At 41.8% G+C, this 16508-nt stretch overlaps 1 protein-coding gene across 3 annotated transcripts in view; it reads right to left on the bottom strand.

The window, feature by feature from the left end:
- Positions 1–16508, bottom strand: part of grin2aa (glutamate receptor, ionotropic, N-methyl D-aspartate 2A, a) — a 163409-nt gene that overhangs the window by 140590 nt on the left and 6311 nt on the right. The window contains exons 2-3 of one of the 3 annotated variants that reach the window (XM_044332028.1): positions 16081–16242; positions 2231–2734 (exon numbers count right to left, since the gene is read on the bottom strand). In XM_044332028.1, coding sequence (XP_044187963.1) covers positions 2231–2731 — 501 coding nt within the window. In that variant the 5' untranslated portion in view covers positions 2732–2734; positions 16081–16242. Of the gene's footprint in view, positions 1–2230; positions 2741–11797; positions 12237–16080; positions 16243–16508 lie in introns of those variants that run through there. The other 2 variants (XM_044332026.1, XM_044332025.1) reach the window with 2 other exon arrangements.

The following is a 16508-nucleotide window of genomic DNA, read 5'->3' on the forward strand; positions in this document are numbered from 1 at the left end:
CAAAATGTCCAATTGTAAGGAACAAAGAAGCAAAGTCTTGACAAGACAATGCACTTCGCACATTTCTAAGTGTCTCTGAAAATGTTTTGCAAGCCCAAGAGGTTAGAAAAAAGTTTTCACAGCCTGAGGAGATGGTTGTGGGGTTGATGCGTCGACTGTGATGAAAGCTTTAGAAACACCTATATGTGAGTGACAGGGTTTTCATACAACAGCAACATAAATTATACCTCAACCTGGAGGTAGAAAGGGTCTGTATGAGCGCTACAGTGATGAAAGGTAAGAGACAACGTCACATAGTGTGAGGAGCGTGTGGATTTGAAGCTAGCTGGGGTAGACAGATAAGTCATGAGGAAGGAAGGAAAACGTGAGGAAGAAAACAAGAGAAGACAAAGTGGTGGGTCGAGCACTTTAAAGTGGATTATTTTCTCCTTGTCTGTTCCTGCAGAGGAAACACTCCCGCTGTCAAGGAGCTGAATTGCTGCTGTTTCAATGACACTCGCTGACAGGGGACATGAGGGTGTATGTGTGTGTGTGTGTATCTGTGTTTGTGTGTGCAGTACAGTGCAGAGCAGTTCAGAAATAGGTGGTGTGTGGCAGGTGCCAATCAGGACATTTCTGTAATTCCCCTCCACTGAGCCTCGCCTCTGGTCAAACTGAGGGATTATCCTTCACCCCTTCATTTCTCTGCTTCGCCTCTCCACCTCCTCTATTCCGGCTCACACGCCCTCCCTCCTCCTCCAGCGGTCGCCCCCTTCTCTCCTTCCCTCCTCTCACCCATCTTAAAAGGTGCCACGTGTAGCATTACAGAATCAATAAACCATTACCACAGCAAATTTAAGACATTCGTATATTTACTGTAAACAAACGAGATAACTGCTGAGAGGTTCAACAGCCCTGACCGACCTTTACACTGCGTGTTTTATTGTGGGCCACAGGGTCGGATTTGGTGGAAAATCTGTTGGGCTGCTTAAGGGAGAGATTGCTTTATGGCATGAAATAGGGGAAAAAAATGATGCTATTCTTCCAGTGCCACTGGTGCCAGAGATTTGAGATTTTCTTGCACTGGTATATCTTGTGGAAAGAGAAAGGCTTACAGAAAAATTATTTAGCAACATTTATCCTCTTCAGGAAAGTGACAGAGAAGACAAGCACACACTAGTGGCACTAGGTTGTGGGAAGGACGCTACAGGATTTACAGAAAGTGTGGTGGCAAATGTTGAAAAAGACTAGTATTTGTTTACAGCAGTAACACCAAGCTATTGTATTGTAAATCATTTGACAATGACACGTTGATGTTTAAAAATTCTATATGTAGCATCTTTAAGGCTAGTCCAGGTAACACGCTGTCTGGTGAGCCTTCTTTGATCTTCAGGGCAAATAACACAGATAAGAATATCCCCATTGTGAATCTGATGAATCCCAAGAGCTAAGCACTGCCTCATGAATCCACAACATCATGTGTGGTTCTTCTATTCCCATTCACAGTTCAAGGTGATTGGCAGGTGAGGGGCATTACCTATTCACATGTAAGAACCAATCAAGGCTTTTGCAATTTGCTTGAGGAAATCCTGCACAATGAATGGAGACTTCCCAGATGACAACTCATTGTATCACGCAGTCAGTGTTAGCCAGGCTACTCCTCCTCTCTCCTCTGCCTACTCTCTTTAGTCACTGCATCCCTTCTTTTCCTCTCCCACCTGTTCTCCACCTCCTTTTCAAATACTCTCTCCTTTATCTCATTCCTTGAAGACTTCTCTGCACAAACTTACTTTTCGTCTTTGCCCTCTTACCTTCTTTACCTCCTACATTATGATCTCATTCAATCAATTAGCCTGGTTCCTCTTCTTTCTCACCTCTTTAAGCTACGAATAGATAGACACCACCTGCACTTATATTTGTAAGGTACAGCTAACTGCTGTAGCTTCCCTCCTCATGTTAGCTTGATAAGATATTAGTACCATTTTCAGGTCTATCTACAGTACCAACAGCCAAACCTGTAAAAACTGACAGGTGCAGTTCGGCACAGATGAAAAGCCAGAACGTTTGGCAAATCACTCCGAAACCAAAGCAGTCCATCAGTCATTAATTTATTCATCCATTCACTCATTAAGTCTACTCCATGTCTGTCTTTGCACAGCTTCATCCACCATCTCATCAAACATTCTTCCACCAATCATCCGTTCACCCACTGCCCCTCCCTGCATTCATCCATCAGCCCACTCCTCCATACCTTATCAGCCATGATCATGGATGACCCTCCATGGATGCCCAGGATGGGGATGAGCGTCTGCGAGGAAATAAAATCCAAAATCTGGGCAATGGCCTCCTGGTCGGTGCCATCTCCGAACACCACGCCGTGGATCTTGGTCCCAGACATCAGGTCGCACATGTGGGTGATGATGCTTTTGGGGTCAGTCTCGTTCACCAGCAGTGTGACCACGTTGACATCGATGGGGTCCTCCTTGCTCCACAGCGCACGGATGTCCCGGTCTGAGATGTAGCGCGTGCGTCCCAGGATCACCGCAATGTTCAGGACTGGCACTTTTTCCGAGGTGCCGCCAGTTCGCTGCTTCTGAGCCACTGCGGGGTCGGCGATCAGGGTCACCACCACCAGGAGAGCCAAGGAGAGTAGCACACTATTACTACCACTGCTACTGCTACTACTGCTGCTCCTTCTACTCCTCCTCTTACTCCTTTTGCTGCTGAGGGACATACTGCCAAACCACTTCATCCCCTGCATGGAAAGAAGATGAGGGAAAACAGGAGACAGATGAAAGGGGAGGAAAAATGTGATAGAGATCAAGGGAAGAGAGAAGCAGATGGGAGAGAAAAAGTGTGGAAAGATGATGGCAGAGGGAAAAAGACAGGGTAGATAAATTGTTAATGCACAGCTCTTTAAGCCCACACATTCAGGTTGCATCTGTCTTTTTTATTCCATTTCTTCTCAGTAACGTTATTAAACACATAAACCTTGTAAGGAGGGAGATGGCCTTGAGAGGAAGTTGCGGAGGGTTGTGAGAAAGAGAAGATGACTAACAAGTATATACTTTATAGTCACGACTGCTAGGGATCAGATGATTCAGGAGCAAACTGTGCTGTTTCGGAAAAGGAAAGCAACATCTATATACTTTACAGGTGTAATATGTTAAGACTCAACCTCCAGCACAGACTGACATACAGCTTATAACGGAGCTCTATGAGTGTCAGTAATAGACAAACTGTACTCAGCATTCATATAGTTTTGATTTGACAAAAACACAAGTCAAACATTATTCACTAATCCTGCTCATGGATTCAGTAGTGGTGTGACAGTGTATAAAACTGGTGGGCGTTATTGTCATACTGAGGCTTTGAATTCAATGTTTAATAGAAGGGACCATACTGCAACAAAAAAAAAAAAAGAAATTTGACTTGTACAGTTAAGAATTTGCGTACATAAATCTTATCTCAGCCATTAAGAAACTGTGATGTGAAAAGTGAGTAAAATTAAAGAAAAAAAATGAATACTGTGTTTAATGATGTCTTGATTCAGTTACACTTGTCCATAGTGCTGAGGATGATTCTTCACCTTTATTTGTTTGATTGGTACTGTATATAAATGATTCAATGTACAGAGCGGTGACACAGCTGTCAGACACACGCACAAATCATTTTCTATCCCAGAGGTAAGTAGGAGACAAATTACATAAAGGCTGAAAAGAACAGACTAACATAAACCGGCAAGTGTTATAAATAGCTTTGGATGCCAAATAATGTTCTCTTCTGTTTTTGAAGTAGCACCGCGGGCTTTGGACAGGAGGACAGAAGGTTGGAGTGGGGTGGATGGGGGTGGGGGTGTTTCCTCAGCAAGTACAAACATTTGTGTGTATGAACATAAGAAGAAGGTGACAGCAGTTACTTTGCACCAACCAGAGCAGAAGAGCACAGTGACATCATCATTGTCTCACAGAAATCACAATAAATACGCCACCCCCTCTCCCTACAGAGACAACACCCACTCGATTCCTTGGACACCCGATGCTCATAGAGCATGAAACATCATCATGTGTAAGACATATGAGCAGGTGTGCTGAACAGTAGAGCGTGAGCAAAATCAGGGGGGAATGAAACATATGGTCACATAATGTGTTCATGTGCGCTGTTGATGATTTATGGATGTCATGACAGGACGTTTGTGCGTTGCTGCAGAGCCTGTTTGTGCATGATTGATTCACGGGAGAAGTCGTTTATAAAGCCACTGTTGAAACCAGTGTAGATTTAAGTGCTGAGATCATAAGATCATAAGAAACTTGTCTCATTTACACAGTGTTCCTACCCATTAACATATAAACCAAAACAGCACTGTGAAAGGCTCTTACTGAAGAAGAAGATATCTCAAAAACATATTGATCTAATTAAATTTGTTGGAAAGTTAGGCCATGAGCTAAGGAATGAGTAATTAGTTTTTGCACACCTGGATCCAGGAGAGGAACTGTCATTTTGATGATTGTGTATTGCTAATGTGCTTTTGTTGATCCAGATCTAGATGCAGAATAAAAATGTCCAAACCTTTTCTAAAATGATACATTTAGAGGATTGTACAACATTGGCAGGGGTATGTGCTCACTTTGATTTCTAAGGCACTTTGCAGGTCATAGCACCTCTTTATGTTCATCTGTTACCTAATTTCTTTAAAGGTATGTATGTAAAGAAGAACTAATACATAGCTATCTTTTATACTGTTTTCCCACTTATTACTGTCTCTGCCCTTAGACAGAGAGAAAACTGCTATTTGTAAGTATGATGAGGGTTTTAGATTATTTTCTGTAGGCAAGGATATGTCACACCTTGGGATTCTGTAATGAAATTGAGACTCCTGTGAATAATGCATGCGGGCTCACTCTGTCATTCTGTGTTTTTAAAATAAGCAGAAGACTGCTTGTCCCCCACTCCCATCCCCTCCCGGCCAACTGAGAATAAACACTGTTAGAGCAGTCCATTCACAGGCCAGCAATGCCTAACGGATTCCCAGTGTCCCTGTCAAGACGTTGCCATCTTCCTTTAACCAAAAGCTGTAGGATTACCGTGAGAGTTTGCCTTGACAGTTTGTGAAATCATTTAATTAAAGAGAACTGACATTTATTTGCTGGTGGAACAATGGGAACTTTACTTTGAAAATATTTAAACATAAACAATCATATAAATGTGTTTACTCCAATATGCATATGTCATTGTTTAAGTGATGAGCTCTGTCCTGCTTCACTTTCAGTTTAACACATTTACATTGAGAGATTGTACTGTTCAGCAACTTCTCTGCTTGTCAAGCAAGCAGCTCTGCAGCTTGAAGCTCACCTCGCTAACCGCTCAACCATCACTGCACCCAATTTGACCCCCTGGGGAGAAATCCATCCTTTTGCATTCTGTCTGCCCCAGAGCAGCACCCATGAAGCTGATTCTCATTTTAGTCCTTGCTCAAGAGCACTTGATTCTTCCTGTCAAGATGAATTAAACCCAATTCTTCAAGTTTAAGGGCTGTCTTCATAATTACTACACCAAACCATCCTGGCTGCTACTGCTGCTATTATCATTTTACATATTACATTTTACTCTTAATATCACGGTATCGGTGGGACTATCACTCTCTTAAAATGCTTTTCATCAGCAGTTTCTGGAGGTTAACAGGAGAGTTATGAAGCCCACACAATCTGGAAAATCTGAACAGGGACACATAAAATGTTTCTTACTTGTTTTCATGAATACATTTGTCTGAATTAAGGATGACAGTAAACTATCCTGTTCCAAAAATATATGCTATAATGAGCAGCATGCATTACCATGCATTTACTGTATATGGTTGTGTGTGCTATGTTTCTGTGTTGATATTTGACCGTATCCCTGTTGTGTCGTGATAATATGTGGATTGCCTGCTGTTGTTCATTCATGTATTTGTATATATATTTATAACTTACTGTACTGAAAACAAATAAAGCCAGCCTTGGTCATGTGGCTAATAAACAATCTATCTATCTATTAGTAATGGCAAAACCAGATTTATAAAAAAGGGTCAAACTGGTACCAATTTGGCTTTTAATGGTATTTATAGTAACAGGCGAGTCCATTGTTGACAAGATTATCTTTCAGTTCCAATGGGTGGTGTGAAAATCTGACTAACAAAAGAGTGGTTTTTTCTCTCTCTCTCTCTCTCTCTCCTTGTCTCAACTCTGCAGCATCACATGGGGATTATTAGGGAGAGGCAGAGAGAGAGGGAAAAAAATGGACAGAAGAGGAGAAAATCAGGCAGAAGAAGTTAAGGCAATGCAGAGAGAAAGAAAGTGACGCACACATATAAGGGAAGAGGAAGACAGAGAGAGAGAGAGAGAGAGAGAGAGAGAGAGAGAGAGAGAGAGAGAGAGAGAGAGAGAGAGAGAGAGAGAGAGAGAGAGAGAGAGAGAGAGAGAGAGAGAGAGAGAGAGAGAAAGAGAGAGAGAGAGAGAGAGAGCATCCCCAGCCAAATCGGATTGGGGCAGTTTGTCGTCACACAAAGGCTACCGTTTCTTGGCACCACAACAGTAAATGATGTTTGGCAGGCACATCCATACTACTGGCTACCATTCGCACATGTACACACACACACACACACACACAAACACACACACAGACTCTTATTTCCTACCTCACAAAAGGTACAAAAGATAAATACTGTCTGTGCATGTGTAAGTATATCAAATCAGAAATAAAACACTTTCTCAGTGATCGGTGAATAAGAAACTGAAAACAATTCTACTTTTTTTTTGTTTTATAACACACATGTTCTTTTTTACACACACACACACACACACACTCCAGCACTGAAGTCTCTCCTGCTATACCATTACTGTACCGCAATTCCCACACGGCTTCACCACCACAAAGCCACACAACTAGGTTTCACATGCATCAATAATTCAGCTGCATTATCTTTACATGATGATTAATATGATTGCAGCGGTCATATTCCTTCCTCCTTCTATCTTCCTAAATGGCATTAAAATTAGATTAACATTACTATACACACTCTATGCATATGATTTATTTACAGTCAGGGGCCAGAATGGTTCATACCGAGGATGATAAGTGTATGTTTTACTATGCCATGGCCCAGAGGACATATGCGTGTGTGTGTGTGTGTGTGTGTGTTCTGGTTTGTAGAAGACTAGCCTTAATATTGTATGGGTTTTTCCATCCCTTCTGATTACTCTCCATTCATTCACACATCCATTCTTGCATTCAATCATCTGTCTGTCCTTCCTCTTCATCCCATGTTTATTATATCATAATGCTGTCATCCTTCTTTCTTTCCTCCTCATTCAACTACTTTTTCCCCTGCTGCATTCACTTAAGCTAGATGTTGACATTAATTGTTTATTTTTTCTCTCTTCATCTTACATCTTTCTTTCGCTCCCCTCCACGGTCCCTCGTAATCTCTCTCCAGAGCTTTTAAAGAACTCAAAAGCCAAACCTTCTTCTGCATTGATTTCTTCTTTTTTACTTCATCCCCTCCCCTCTCATTTCCTCACCCAATATCTCCATCCTTACCCTTTTTTTGACACCACTTTTTTTTTTTTTACTTCATATCAAACTTCAATGGATGCAGACGGTGGATATATTTCCATTTGAATGTTAACAAAACTGTGACTGAATTTTCAAAACTTACATCTCTATTCACTGTTGTTGTGTGAGTATTCTGAGGAGGGTTCAACAAGATTACATCATCAAAAGAGTGGAGGGAAACTCACATATAGAGGCAGAACACATTCATCCACTGGTCCAGTGCAAACTACACACTTTGAGTAATAATTCATTGTGAATTTTTGTAGCGTGGTGTGATATCAGCCACTTTCAAACAGTTCTTTTCAGATTTGACTGTTGCTAACTCTAAGCCTGTTTGCTGACTTTTGTCTGAGTCAAGTCATTTGGGATCTGCTTCATGTTGCTTGTTGTTATTGAATTGTAACACATTCCTTCACCTTCAACCACCCCCATCTCAATCACTCCTGTCCTGATTCCTCCATATCTGTCTCAATCCCCCATTTCCTCTATCTTTATTTAGTCCTGGTCTTCCTTTTGTCCATTTCTGAGTCAAATGGAGTTCAAGCTTCTTCCTTCATTCCTCTCTTCTTCATTTTTTTGCCTTTTCTTTTCCTGTCCCCTACTCTATTGCCATCTTACTACTATATGTCTATACAGTTATACAAAGCCTAATTCTAAAATAGCTTAATTCTGAATTCTGAAAATATCTCAGCTTTGCTTCCCCTCTCTTATTCCTATTTTTCTCTGCTAATTTCATTCCTCGGGTTCTGCATCCTTCCGTCCCTTTCTATTTCAAGAGTTTCATTTCAAATGACATTAGCCATTTGAAAGCACTAACAAAAATGGTATGAATGCAAATGTACTGCTCAAGGTAGAAAGCGTCTACATGCCTTTGCATACAAAGTAACAATGTTTTGAGGGATTAGAAGCAATACTTTTTATAGAATAAAATATAGTTTTGGAGTTTGAGGTTTGGCATAAATGGATACGTAATTGGAATGAGAAGTGTAAGCTTTTTTTTTTTTTTTCTTTCAAAATGACATCATTGAAAGCTTTTACGTGTCCTGTTCTCAGAACCTGTGTCCAATAGATCTTTTCCAGGGAAAATCCTCTGCACAGGAAGTGATGCTGTTTACATTCAGCAACAGCAACTTTGGTTTCTTTGAATTAAGTACAAGAACCAGTATTTATCAACACAACTTAGCTGAACAGATGAGGGAACCAACCACCAACAGAGACTGAACAGGAAATCAACATCATAAAGTCCAATGAAAGATGTTAAAGTATCACCCACATTGTCTGATTGGCAGCTGATCTATGGGAACTGCAGTTCTGAACTAAAGAGTATGTATCTCCAGAAATTTTGCCAAAATTAAAGGGGAACTCCGCTGATTTTACACAGCAAGACCAGTTTACTAAAATGTCTTCAGTGGCTCTTTACAAAGTCAGCAAATAATACCCCTAGTGATGTCATGAGGATGATTCTGGCTTGGCCTAAGAGACTACGCATTTTTCAGAGAAAGATACATTACAAACTGGGGTTGTGACAACTTAAAAGACATGGACATTCACCAGGCAGGGAGGTTCTAATGAAAGAGACTCATTCTCATTATCATGAGGAAAAGGATCCAATGTTTTTGGAGTTTTACCAACACTAGAGACTAAAAAAGTCAGGATATCTCAACCTCTGCTGCTTTGGATTTGACCATTATTCTCTCTGGGAAGTTCCCAAACTTTAAGAAAGTGCAATACTGAATCACTGAAGTACCTCTTCAAGTAACACCTGAATCACAAACTATTTCCCATCACTTATTCTCCTTTGTCACCTCGTGCCTCTATCCATTTTCTCCCTGCCATCCCCTCATTCATTCACTCTCCAGCTCTCTCTCTCCCATGCCCCAGCCATCTGCTCTGTGTGCCCTGACGTGTGCATGAGCGCCCATGAGAAGCCCAGTGGAAGTAATCGTCTGTTACCACTCAGGCTTCAACATGTTGTCTGCCCACTGCACATACCTCTTTAGCTCCCTACGAACCCACTGTGTGTGGAGTGTGTGTGCGAGGGGGAGAGAGAGAGAGAGATAGAGAGAGAGAGGCCCACAAAGAAAGAAGTGAGCTCATTAGTATTCTCTTATATAATGGATATGAACTGTGTTTCTCTCTCTCTCTCTCTCTGCACCTGATGCCCCATACACACCTATGCCTCCCTGCTATATTGGTAGATTGCACTCTACGCTACAATACAGTCTCCTTACTCATTTATTTTCAGTTCTTTCAATGCTAATTGCATCAGTCAGTTTCTGCCTCATTAGCATGCAGGATGCATCTTTCCTTCTGAATTTCAATTTTAATTTTGCGTATTGGCATGACATGTAAATGCATTTGTATTCTCAAAGCATATAAAGAAAAAGCAATGGTGATTACAATACAGGCTGCTTATGAGAAAGAAAAAAAAATCCTATCTTGTGTATCCTGTCATACTGTGATGTCTGATCATTCAATCAGTCCTGTCAGAAGCTCCATGTATGTTAAATCTTATACATCGCTCAAATGATACGTTGTCATTCGGAGCGGTTAGATGTTTGATGACAGGTTATTTGTTATCTCTCTGTCTTGCTTTGCGGCGGCAGGCAACAAACTAAAGCTGCAGTGTTTCTGTCTTCGTCTGAAATTAAAGGAATCTGAAGCTTTTCTCTGACGGCTGGTGTCAGAGGTGATTCCAGGTTTTATTCAGCCATGAACAACGCTGATGAATTTGAAACAGAGCTGTGTTGCTTTGCAGTAGCGGCCTTTTTTTTTTGTGGTTGCTGGCGACTTGATTTTTAAGCCTTTTATTTTTATAGAAGAGGCATCCTCTGATTCTATCTGTGTTTTATTAATACTGTCTTCATCACATGTAAATAAAAGTGTAATCAAAATCAATCACATCTATTTCTCTCTCTCACTCTTTCTCTCTTATATGTTATCAGACACACACACACACTTGCTGATAGTAAAAGCTGGAAAAGCGTAAGGCAGAGTGGTTATAGTCTACAGTAGGGCCTCAATCTACATGGAGGGAGGTAGGGGGTTAATACATTATTTCCTTTTGCTGTCATAAAAATATGGATTGCCCCTCCACACTGGCTGCAGCTTTACAGAGAGAGAAGAGGGAGAGAAGGAGAGAGAGAGAGAGAGAGAGAGAGAGCTTCTCTGTGATAGGAGAACTGCGCTTCAACAACGTGACTGAATCCCGAGAACAGGAGAGAGGGAGAGGGGGAAGAAGAAAGTGGAGATGTAAATTCATTTGGATCTCCCCATTAGGTTCAATGAAGCCAACACAATACAAGTGCGACCCCTACTGTTACAACGTGCGCCTGCCTCCTCCACTTGTGCCCAAGACGCTCCTTATAGAGTGAAAGATTTCTTTTTTTTTTTTTTTTTAGGGCAAAGCCTGAATGTATTCACTTTCCATCACGTTTTGGTACAGGGGGGACAGACGCAAGATGCAGCCCTAAAATTCTATTACAGCTTAGAAAATGAGCGATGTGTTCCCGGATATCTCCTTAATGTGACACTGACTGATCGTCCGGGTATGGGATGGTGAGGAGCTGGAAGTTGTGCCAACCAGTAGCCCCAGACCAAAACCCCGCAATGTGTTATCCAACCTCCGGGTAGAATCACCAGAAAGCACACCCATCTCTTATTTTGTGTGGCGTGTGAGCTGCGTTAATCTCATCTTCTTTGGGTTAAAACTGGGTTCACAGCGTTTGTTGGTTACAATCGGGGGATGTGGGATGTGTGCTCAACTATCAAAGGAGGCAAGATGCTTTGTATTTCACGTGTACAGTGAGTTTAAGGCTGATTTTTTTTTTTTTTTAGCAAAGGAAGACATGTGTTTAGCTTGTTTTGGCCGGCTGAGAGATGTTGTATACAGATGCGCTTTGAAGCAGCCTGCGCTGCGCTCACTGCGCCAGCATTATGAATTATGGGGAAATTATAACATTTGACGTAAGAGCTGAGAGAGGAGAATTAGATTTTTTCTTTTCATCATATACTGCAAGCCCCGCATCGTTTAAATCCCAGTTGGTCGTGTTTTAGGGACAGCTGTGCTCTCCGTGGTGTGGGTGCCGCACTTTGGATAAGGGACGCCTGTGGGTAAAACCCGCACAGTGCCCGCTGATCAAGAGAGAAGAGAGAGAGAGACCGAGACGGTGCTTGGTCACCACAACCCTAATTCAGATACAAATAAGAGAAATGTCAAAGTACTTACAGCATCTCCCTTCCACAGAGCTCCAAAATAGTGGTGTGAGATGACATTGCAACAGTCCCCTCTCTCCTCTGTAAAACCATGCAGCCTCTGATGGTGATCACACTCACAAACACTGCACAACAGGAGAGAGGAAAAAAAAAATCACCGAATCTCTGGCAATGAATTATTCCCACCGTGTCCAAAAAAACTGAATGAAATCCCCCGTTTTATCACTTCACATGCGCGCAGCTGCGAATAAAAATCACTGTTGTTGTAATCCAATCTTCATTGTGTGTGCGCCTACCGCTGATTCTCCACTGCAATCTCTGCTGGCCCCGCGCATTGTGGGGGCTCAACCTGCCTCTGTATGATTAGAGCTCCCGGTATCCCGTTATTCCTGTCCCGGGCGAGGAGAGGAGCGCAGAGGAGGGAAGAGGCAGGCGAGCAGCCGCTGGACACACACATAGACTCATACGCACATAGACTACAGTATAGCGGCTCCAGCAGCCTGCAAACCGTGCATGGGACCCGCTCTCAACATCTCTCTCTTTCCCTCCCTCCCTCTCTCTTTCTCTCTCTCTCACTCACTCTCTCTCTCTCTCCCTCGTCGTGCACGTGTATGTGAGAGTGTGAGTGTACGTGTGTGCCGAGTGTGCACGCGTGCGTGTGATTTCGCGTCTTGTCTATGTGTATGCATGCGCGCTTCTGCAGAGGCAGGGGCAGCTGGATAGATGGACGGACTGTCGGTCCGTCGCTCTCCCTCTCTCTCCCCTGCTCTCTGCGCTAAAGCTCCTTCAGGAAGTAGTTCAGTCAAAGAGAGACACACGCGGAGAGTTGGGCTGCATCATAAATGATACAGAAAACAATTCCTACTCTCGTTTTTATTTCCAGACATTTCAGCACTTGCATCCTATTTTTTTTTTTGTGAAGAATAAAACCCTCTCTTCACTGCCTTCATTCACGCTTTTGGGGATTTTTATAGTCAATCTGGGGCACAGCAAGAGGCTATAAACATATACACCAACCAGTGGTACAAATAGTAAGTATTTCTGCAATATGAATTCATGCAGATAAAAGTCAACTGCTCCATCTTCAAGCATCCCTGTGGTTAAGTTCAGATGTGGGCATACACATTGGTGTACACAAATGGATCCATGTGTGAAGTGGTACAAAAGGGCTATAACCAGTTCAAATGAAAGTTCATTGTAAATTAAATGAATGCTATGAAATGTTCATTGTTAAAATCTTTAAATGTCCTTTGTCATCACTGCAATAAGATAAAGCTTCCGAGTGACACTTTCACCCTAACTTTGCTGCGTTGTTACCTGTGGAAGTTTCCACTCAAGGGTCAAGTTGCCCAGGTTGCGTAGCAGCTTAACTTGGTCTGCTTCCGACCTGGAAACAGAGGACGCAAACGTTTAGCCTAGTTCCACTAAATTTCAAGGTTAATACTTGCGAATTTCCTGCTACCATCACTGTTAAATCACAGAACTCTGAATGAACCTGCATTATTTTAGTCTCTTGAGTGAAATGACAAATTAGTTTTGGGTCCCTGTGATCTCAAAGCCTACAAGGAGTGTGAGTGTGTTAAAGAGGTATTCCAGTGATTTAGTTTTTTAAGTTTGGAGACTCACAGGAGGAAGATTTTTAAAAGAATGCTGAAAACTGCTGCAGCAGGGGTGATTTCTTGACCTTTAGGAACCTACAACGCAACCAATAGCATAATCTCGTTAGACCCTGCCTGCCTGGAACTGTCTACATCTTTCAAACTCCACAGACCCAGAGTGTAATGCAGACTTTATGTAACAAATTTGTAGTCAAGAAAAGTTGTTCTAGAGCCACAGAAATCAATACTGTCTCCAACCAAGTACTTCCCACAACAATAAACTGACCTTCCTTTGTCAAATCAGGGGAGTTCCCTTCAAGGTTATTGGGGATAAAGGGAATTATGAATTTTGTTACCAGTGATACTTTTAAAAAGAGAACTTTTGGGCATGGGAGATATTGTGGTAAGGCTATAGTGTGTTTTTTTTATTTGCACTGCTAAACAATCATGTCATATTTTGTTTTGATAGTATGTGTCCTGGAGATTGAAGTTGTCTAAGGCGCCCCAGGATGGTTAAGACTGAATTAATCAGAGTGAAAACATACATACATTAATTAATGGGAGGAGCTCAAGGCCTCCACTTATAGGATAGATACACAGGTGGGCGTGGTTTCATGAAAATGTCAGACCAAATGTCAGATGCCACTTCCACTCAACTTCCCCATCAGAGAAGGTCAGGACCTTTCTATCTATCTATCTATCTATCTATCTATCTATCTATCTATCTATCTATCTATCTATCTATCTATCTATCTGTCTGTTTGTCTGTCTGTCTATCTATTTAGCATATTAGGAGGCTCAGCATTAGTGGATTTCTCTTTCCATGACTTGGAAGCTGTCATGTGAATTTCCACATCCCTTTTCCTTACAATCTCTCTCCATGTTCTCTCTCTCGCTCTCTGATTAGTGGAGCATGGAGGAGAGAGAGCTTCAGAAGGAGAGAGGGGGGGGGGGGTTACATGCAGAAATACGAGCCTCACCAATGGGTATAAAGTCACAATTCACACCTGACTGAGCAAACGACTGGAGAGGCACAGAATAGTGTGTGTGTGTGTGTGTGTTGTGTTTGGGTCCTGGTCACTTATTCGTTTTAGGCGTGTGAATGTGCTGTAAATCTGTGCTATTCATGTCTCTGCAGCTTAAAAAATGCTATTTTAGGATTCATTATGGAGCAGCGATGCACCATGCAGCCACACTTTTAATGGAGGAGAGTAAACAGACAAGTTTCAATCTGCCAGCGTCCTTCTCTAACTGCACAAGAAAGAGCTCCAATACAAGGACAAGCCACGTACACCAACAAAAAAAAAACAAAAAAAAACACAGCACACCTGGGAGTAGCGAGGCTGTGGTAAAAATGTCACAGAATGCCATTGTGACATTAAAAATGCCATAAGCCTCAGCCAGGTCACCGGGAGCTCATTATCGAGTATCACAAACACATTATAGTATGTCACTACAGAAATATTACACTGATTCCATCCAAATAAGAACACAGTGAAGTGCAGTAAGGTCACAGTACTTAGATTTGACTAAAAATATCTTTCTCTACGCTGTGTTTCTATTTCATCGAGCATGTTGATGGCACAAGAATTTCCTTCGGGATTAATAAAGTTCTTTCTTATCTTATCATATTAAGCAGTCTAGAGCATACAAATTATTGGAGGAAGATTTTTAAAGCTGTTAAAGTGTTCACATGGGGGGATTAGAAATTCTGCAAAAACTCACTATCAAAGTCTACAAGCACAGTAGGAATGTTGCAGGATTCAAACTTTAATACCTCAGGGCATATAATTGCAATTTAAAGTGAGAAGTAGCCTCTCAGTACAGGGAATAAGAACGCAGCGAAGTACCATGAAGTCACAAAACCTCTAAAACTGCTCATCACAGACATTATTATACTCTATTCCCTGTGAAAATATAATTACAATAGTATCATGACTTGACATTTTATGGTACAGTAGTGTACTATATCTTTGTAGCTTACTTGACCATGCTGTGCAAGCTACCCACAGTGCATTGCAGTCAGTCTACAGTACTGTATCCTCTTTCAATATTGATTTGACACAGTAATGGAGATGCAATAGCCTACATTTGACCAGTGACCTGTTTGTCATTTTCAGTTATCTGCTAGTAAGCTGGAGGATATACAGAATGCAGTCTCTAGTCTGTACCCACTTTTAAGGGTCACGGGAAGGGTGGAGCATATAAGGAAGCACGCTGGGCGGATCATCAGTTTATCATCCTCACTCAGACAGAGCCAGGGCCAAGATAAAACAACTACCTTTTTTAAAAGTCAGTTTAGTTTAGAAAGTTTAAAGGCAATCTAGCCTCTCTTTTTTTTGCTGTTTAAACACATTCAGTGTGATTTGTCTCTTTCAAAGATAGTGTTAAATGCATTGCTTTTTCATGAGGTAACCAAGAGAGTGACAGATGGTAAGCAAAGTGGCAAAGTCGCGATAAAGATTTCCATATAAGACAGAGGCAGGCAGAGAGACAGAGAACGATCTGTTCGCTTAAGAGGGAGAAATAGAATATTCAAACCACAGATAGTTTGATACAATCAGTGTGCCACAACTTATCTTTGCATCCATTTTTTGTAGTTGCTTATCCAGGTCAGAGTTGAAGAGATAACAGGTCAAGGAAGGCAAAGTAACTTCAACTGTACTGTAGGTGGCACTGGAAGAGGCTACAAACATACCTGATGTGAAGGTGCTTTCTCACTCCCGACTGTGTCACACTCTGCTGCAAACTGCTCCTGTGCAAATCAGCGATCATGGTCCACTGAAGCCAGAAGGACAATGTCAGATGGTACCCCGACGCTTTCACATTGGACTCTTTCCAGACAGTTGGCTGCAAATTCCTGTACATGAATATCACACACAGGAATAGGTGCATAACACACCCTTGTTGGAATTCAGTGCCTGACATAAATGCATTTGACTAGAAGCCAAAAGAACTAATTCAGCTTTCATAATTCCTGCACCAAATCCCTCATGATTACAAAGGGAATACTGCCACAGGCGTTGCCGAAATCCACTAAACTCATGTAGAGGATTGGCAATTTCCCATGAAACCCTAATTATCTTCAAAAAGGTGAATAAAGACCTTTTCCGAATGCAGGAATTT

The sequence above is a fragment of the Thunnus albacares genome, chromosome 17, assembly GCF_914725855.1.
Source record: "Thunnus albacares chromosome 17, fThuAlb1.1, whole genome shotgun sequence".
Classification (NCBI taxonomy): Eukaryota; Metazoa; Chordata; class Actinopteri; order Scombriformes; family Scombridae; genus Thunnus; species Thunnus albacares.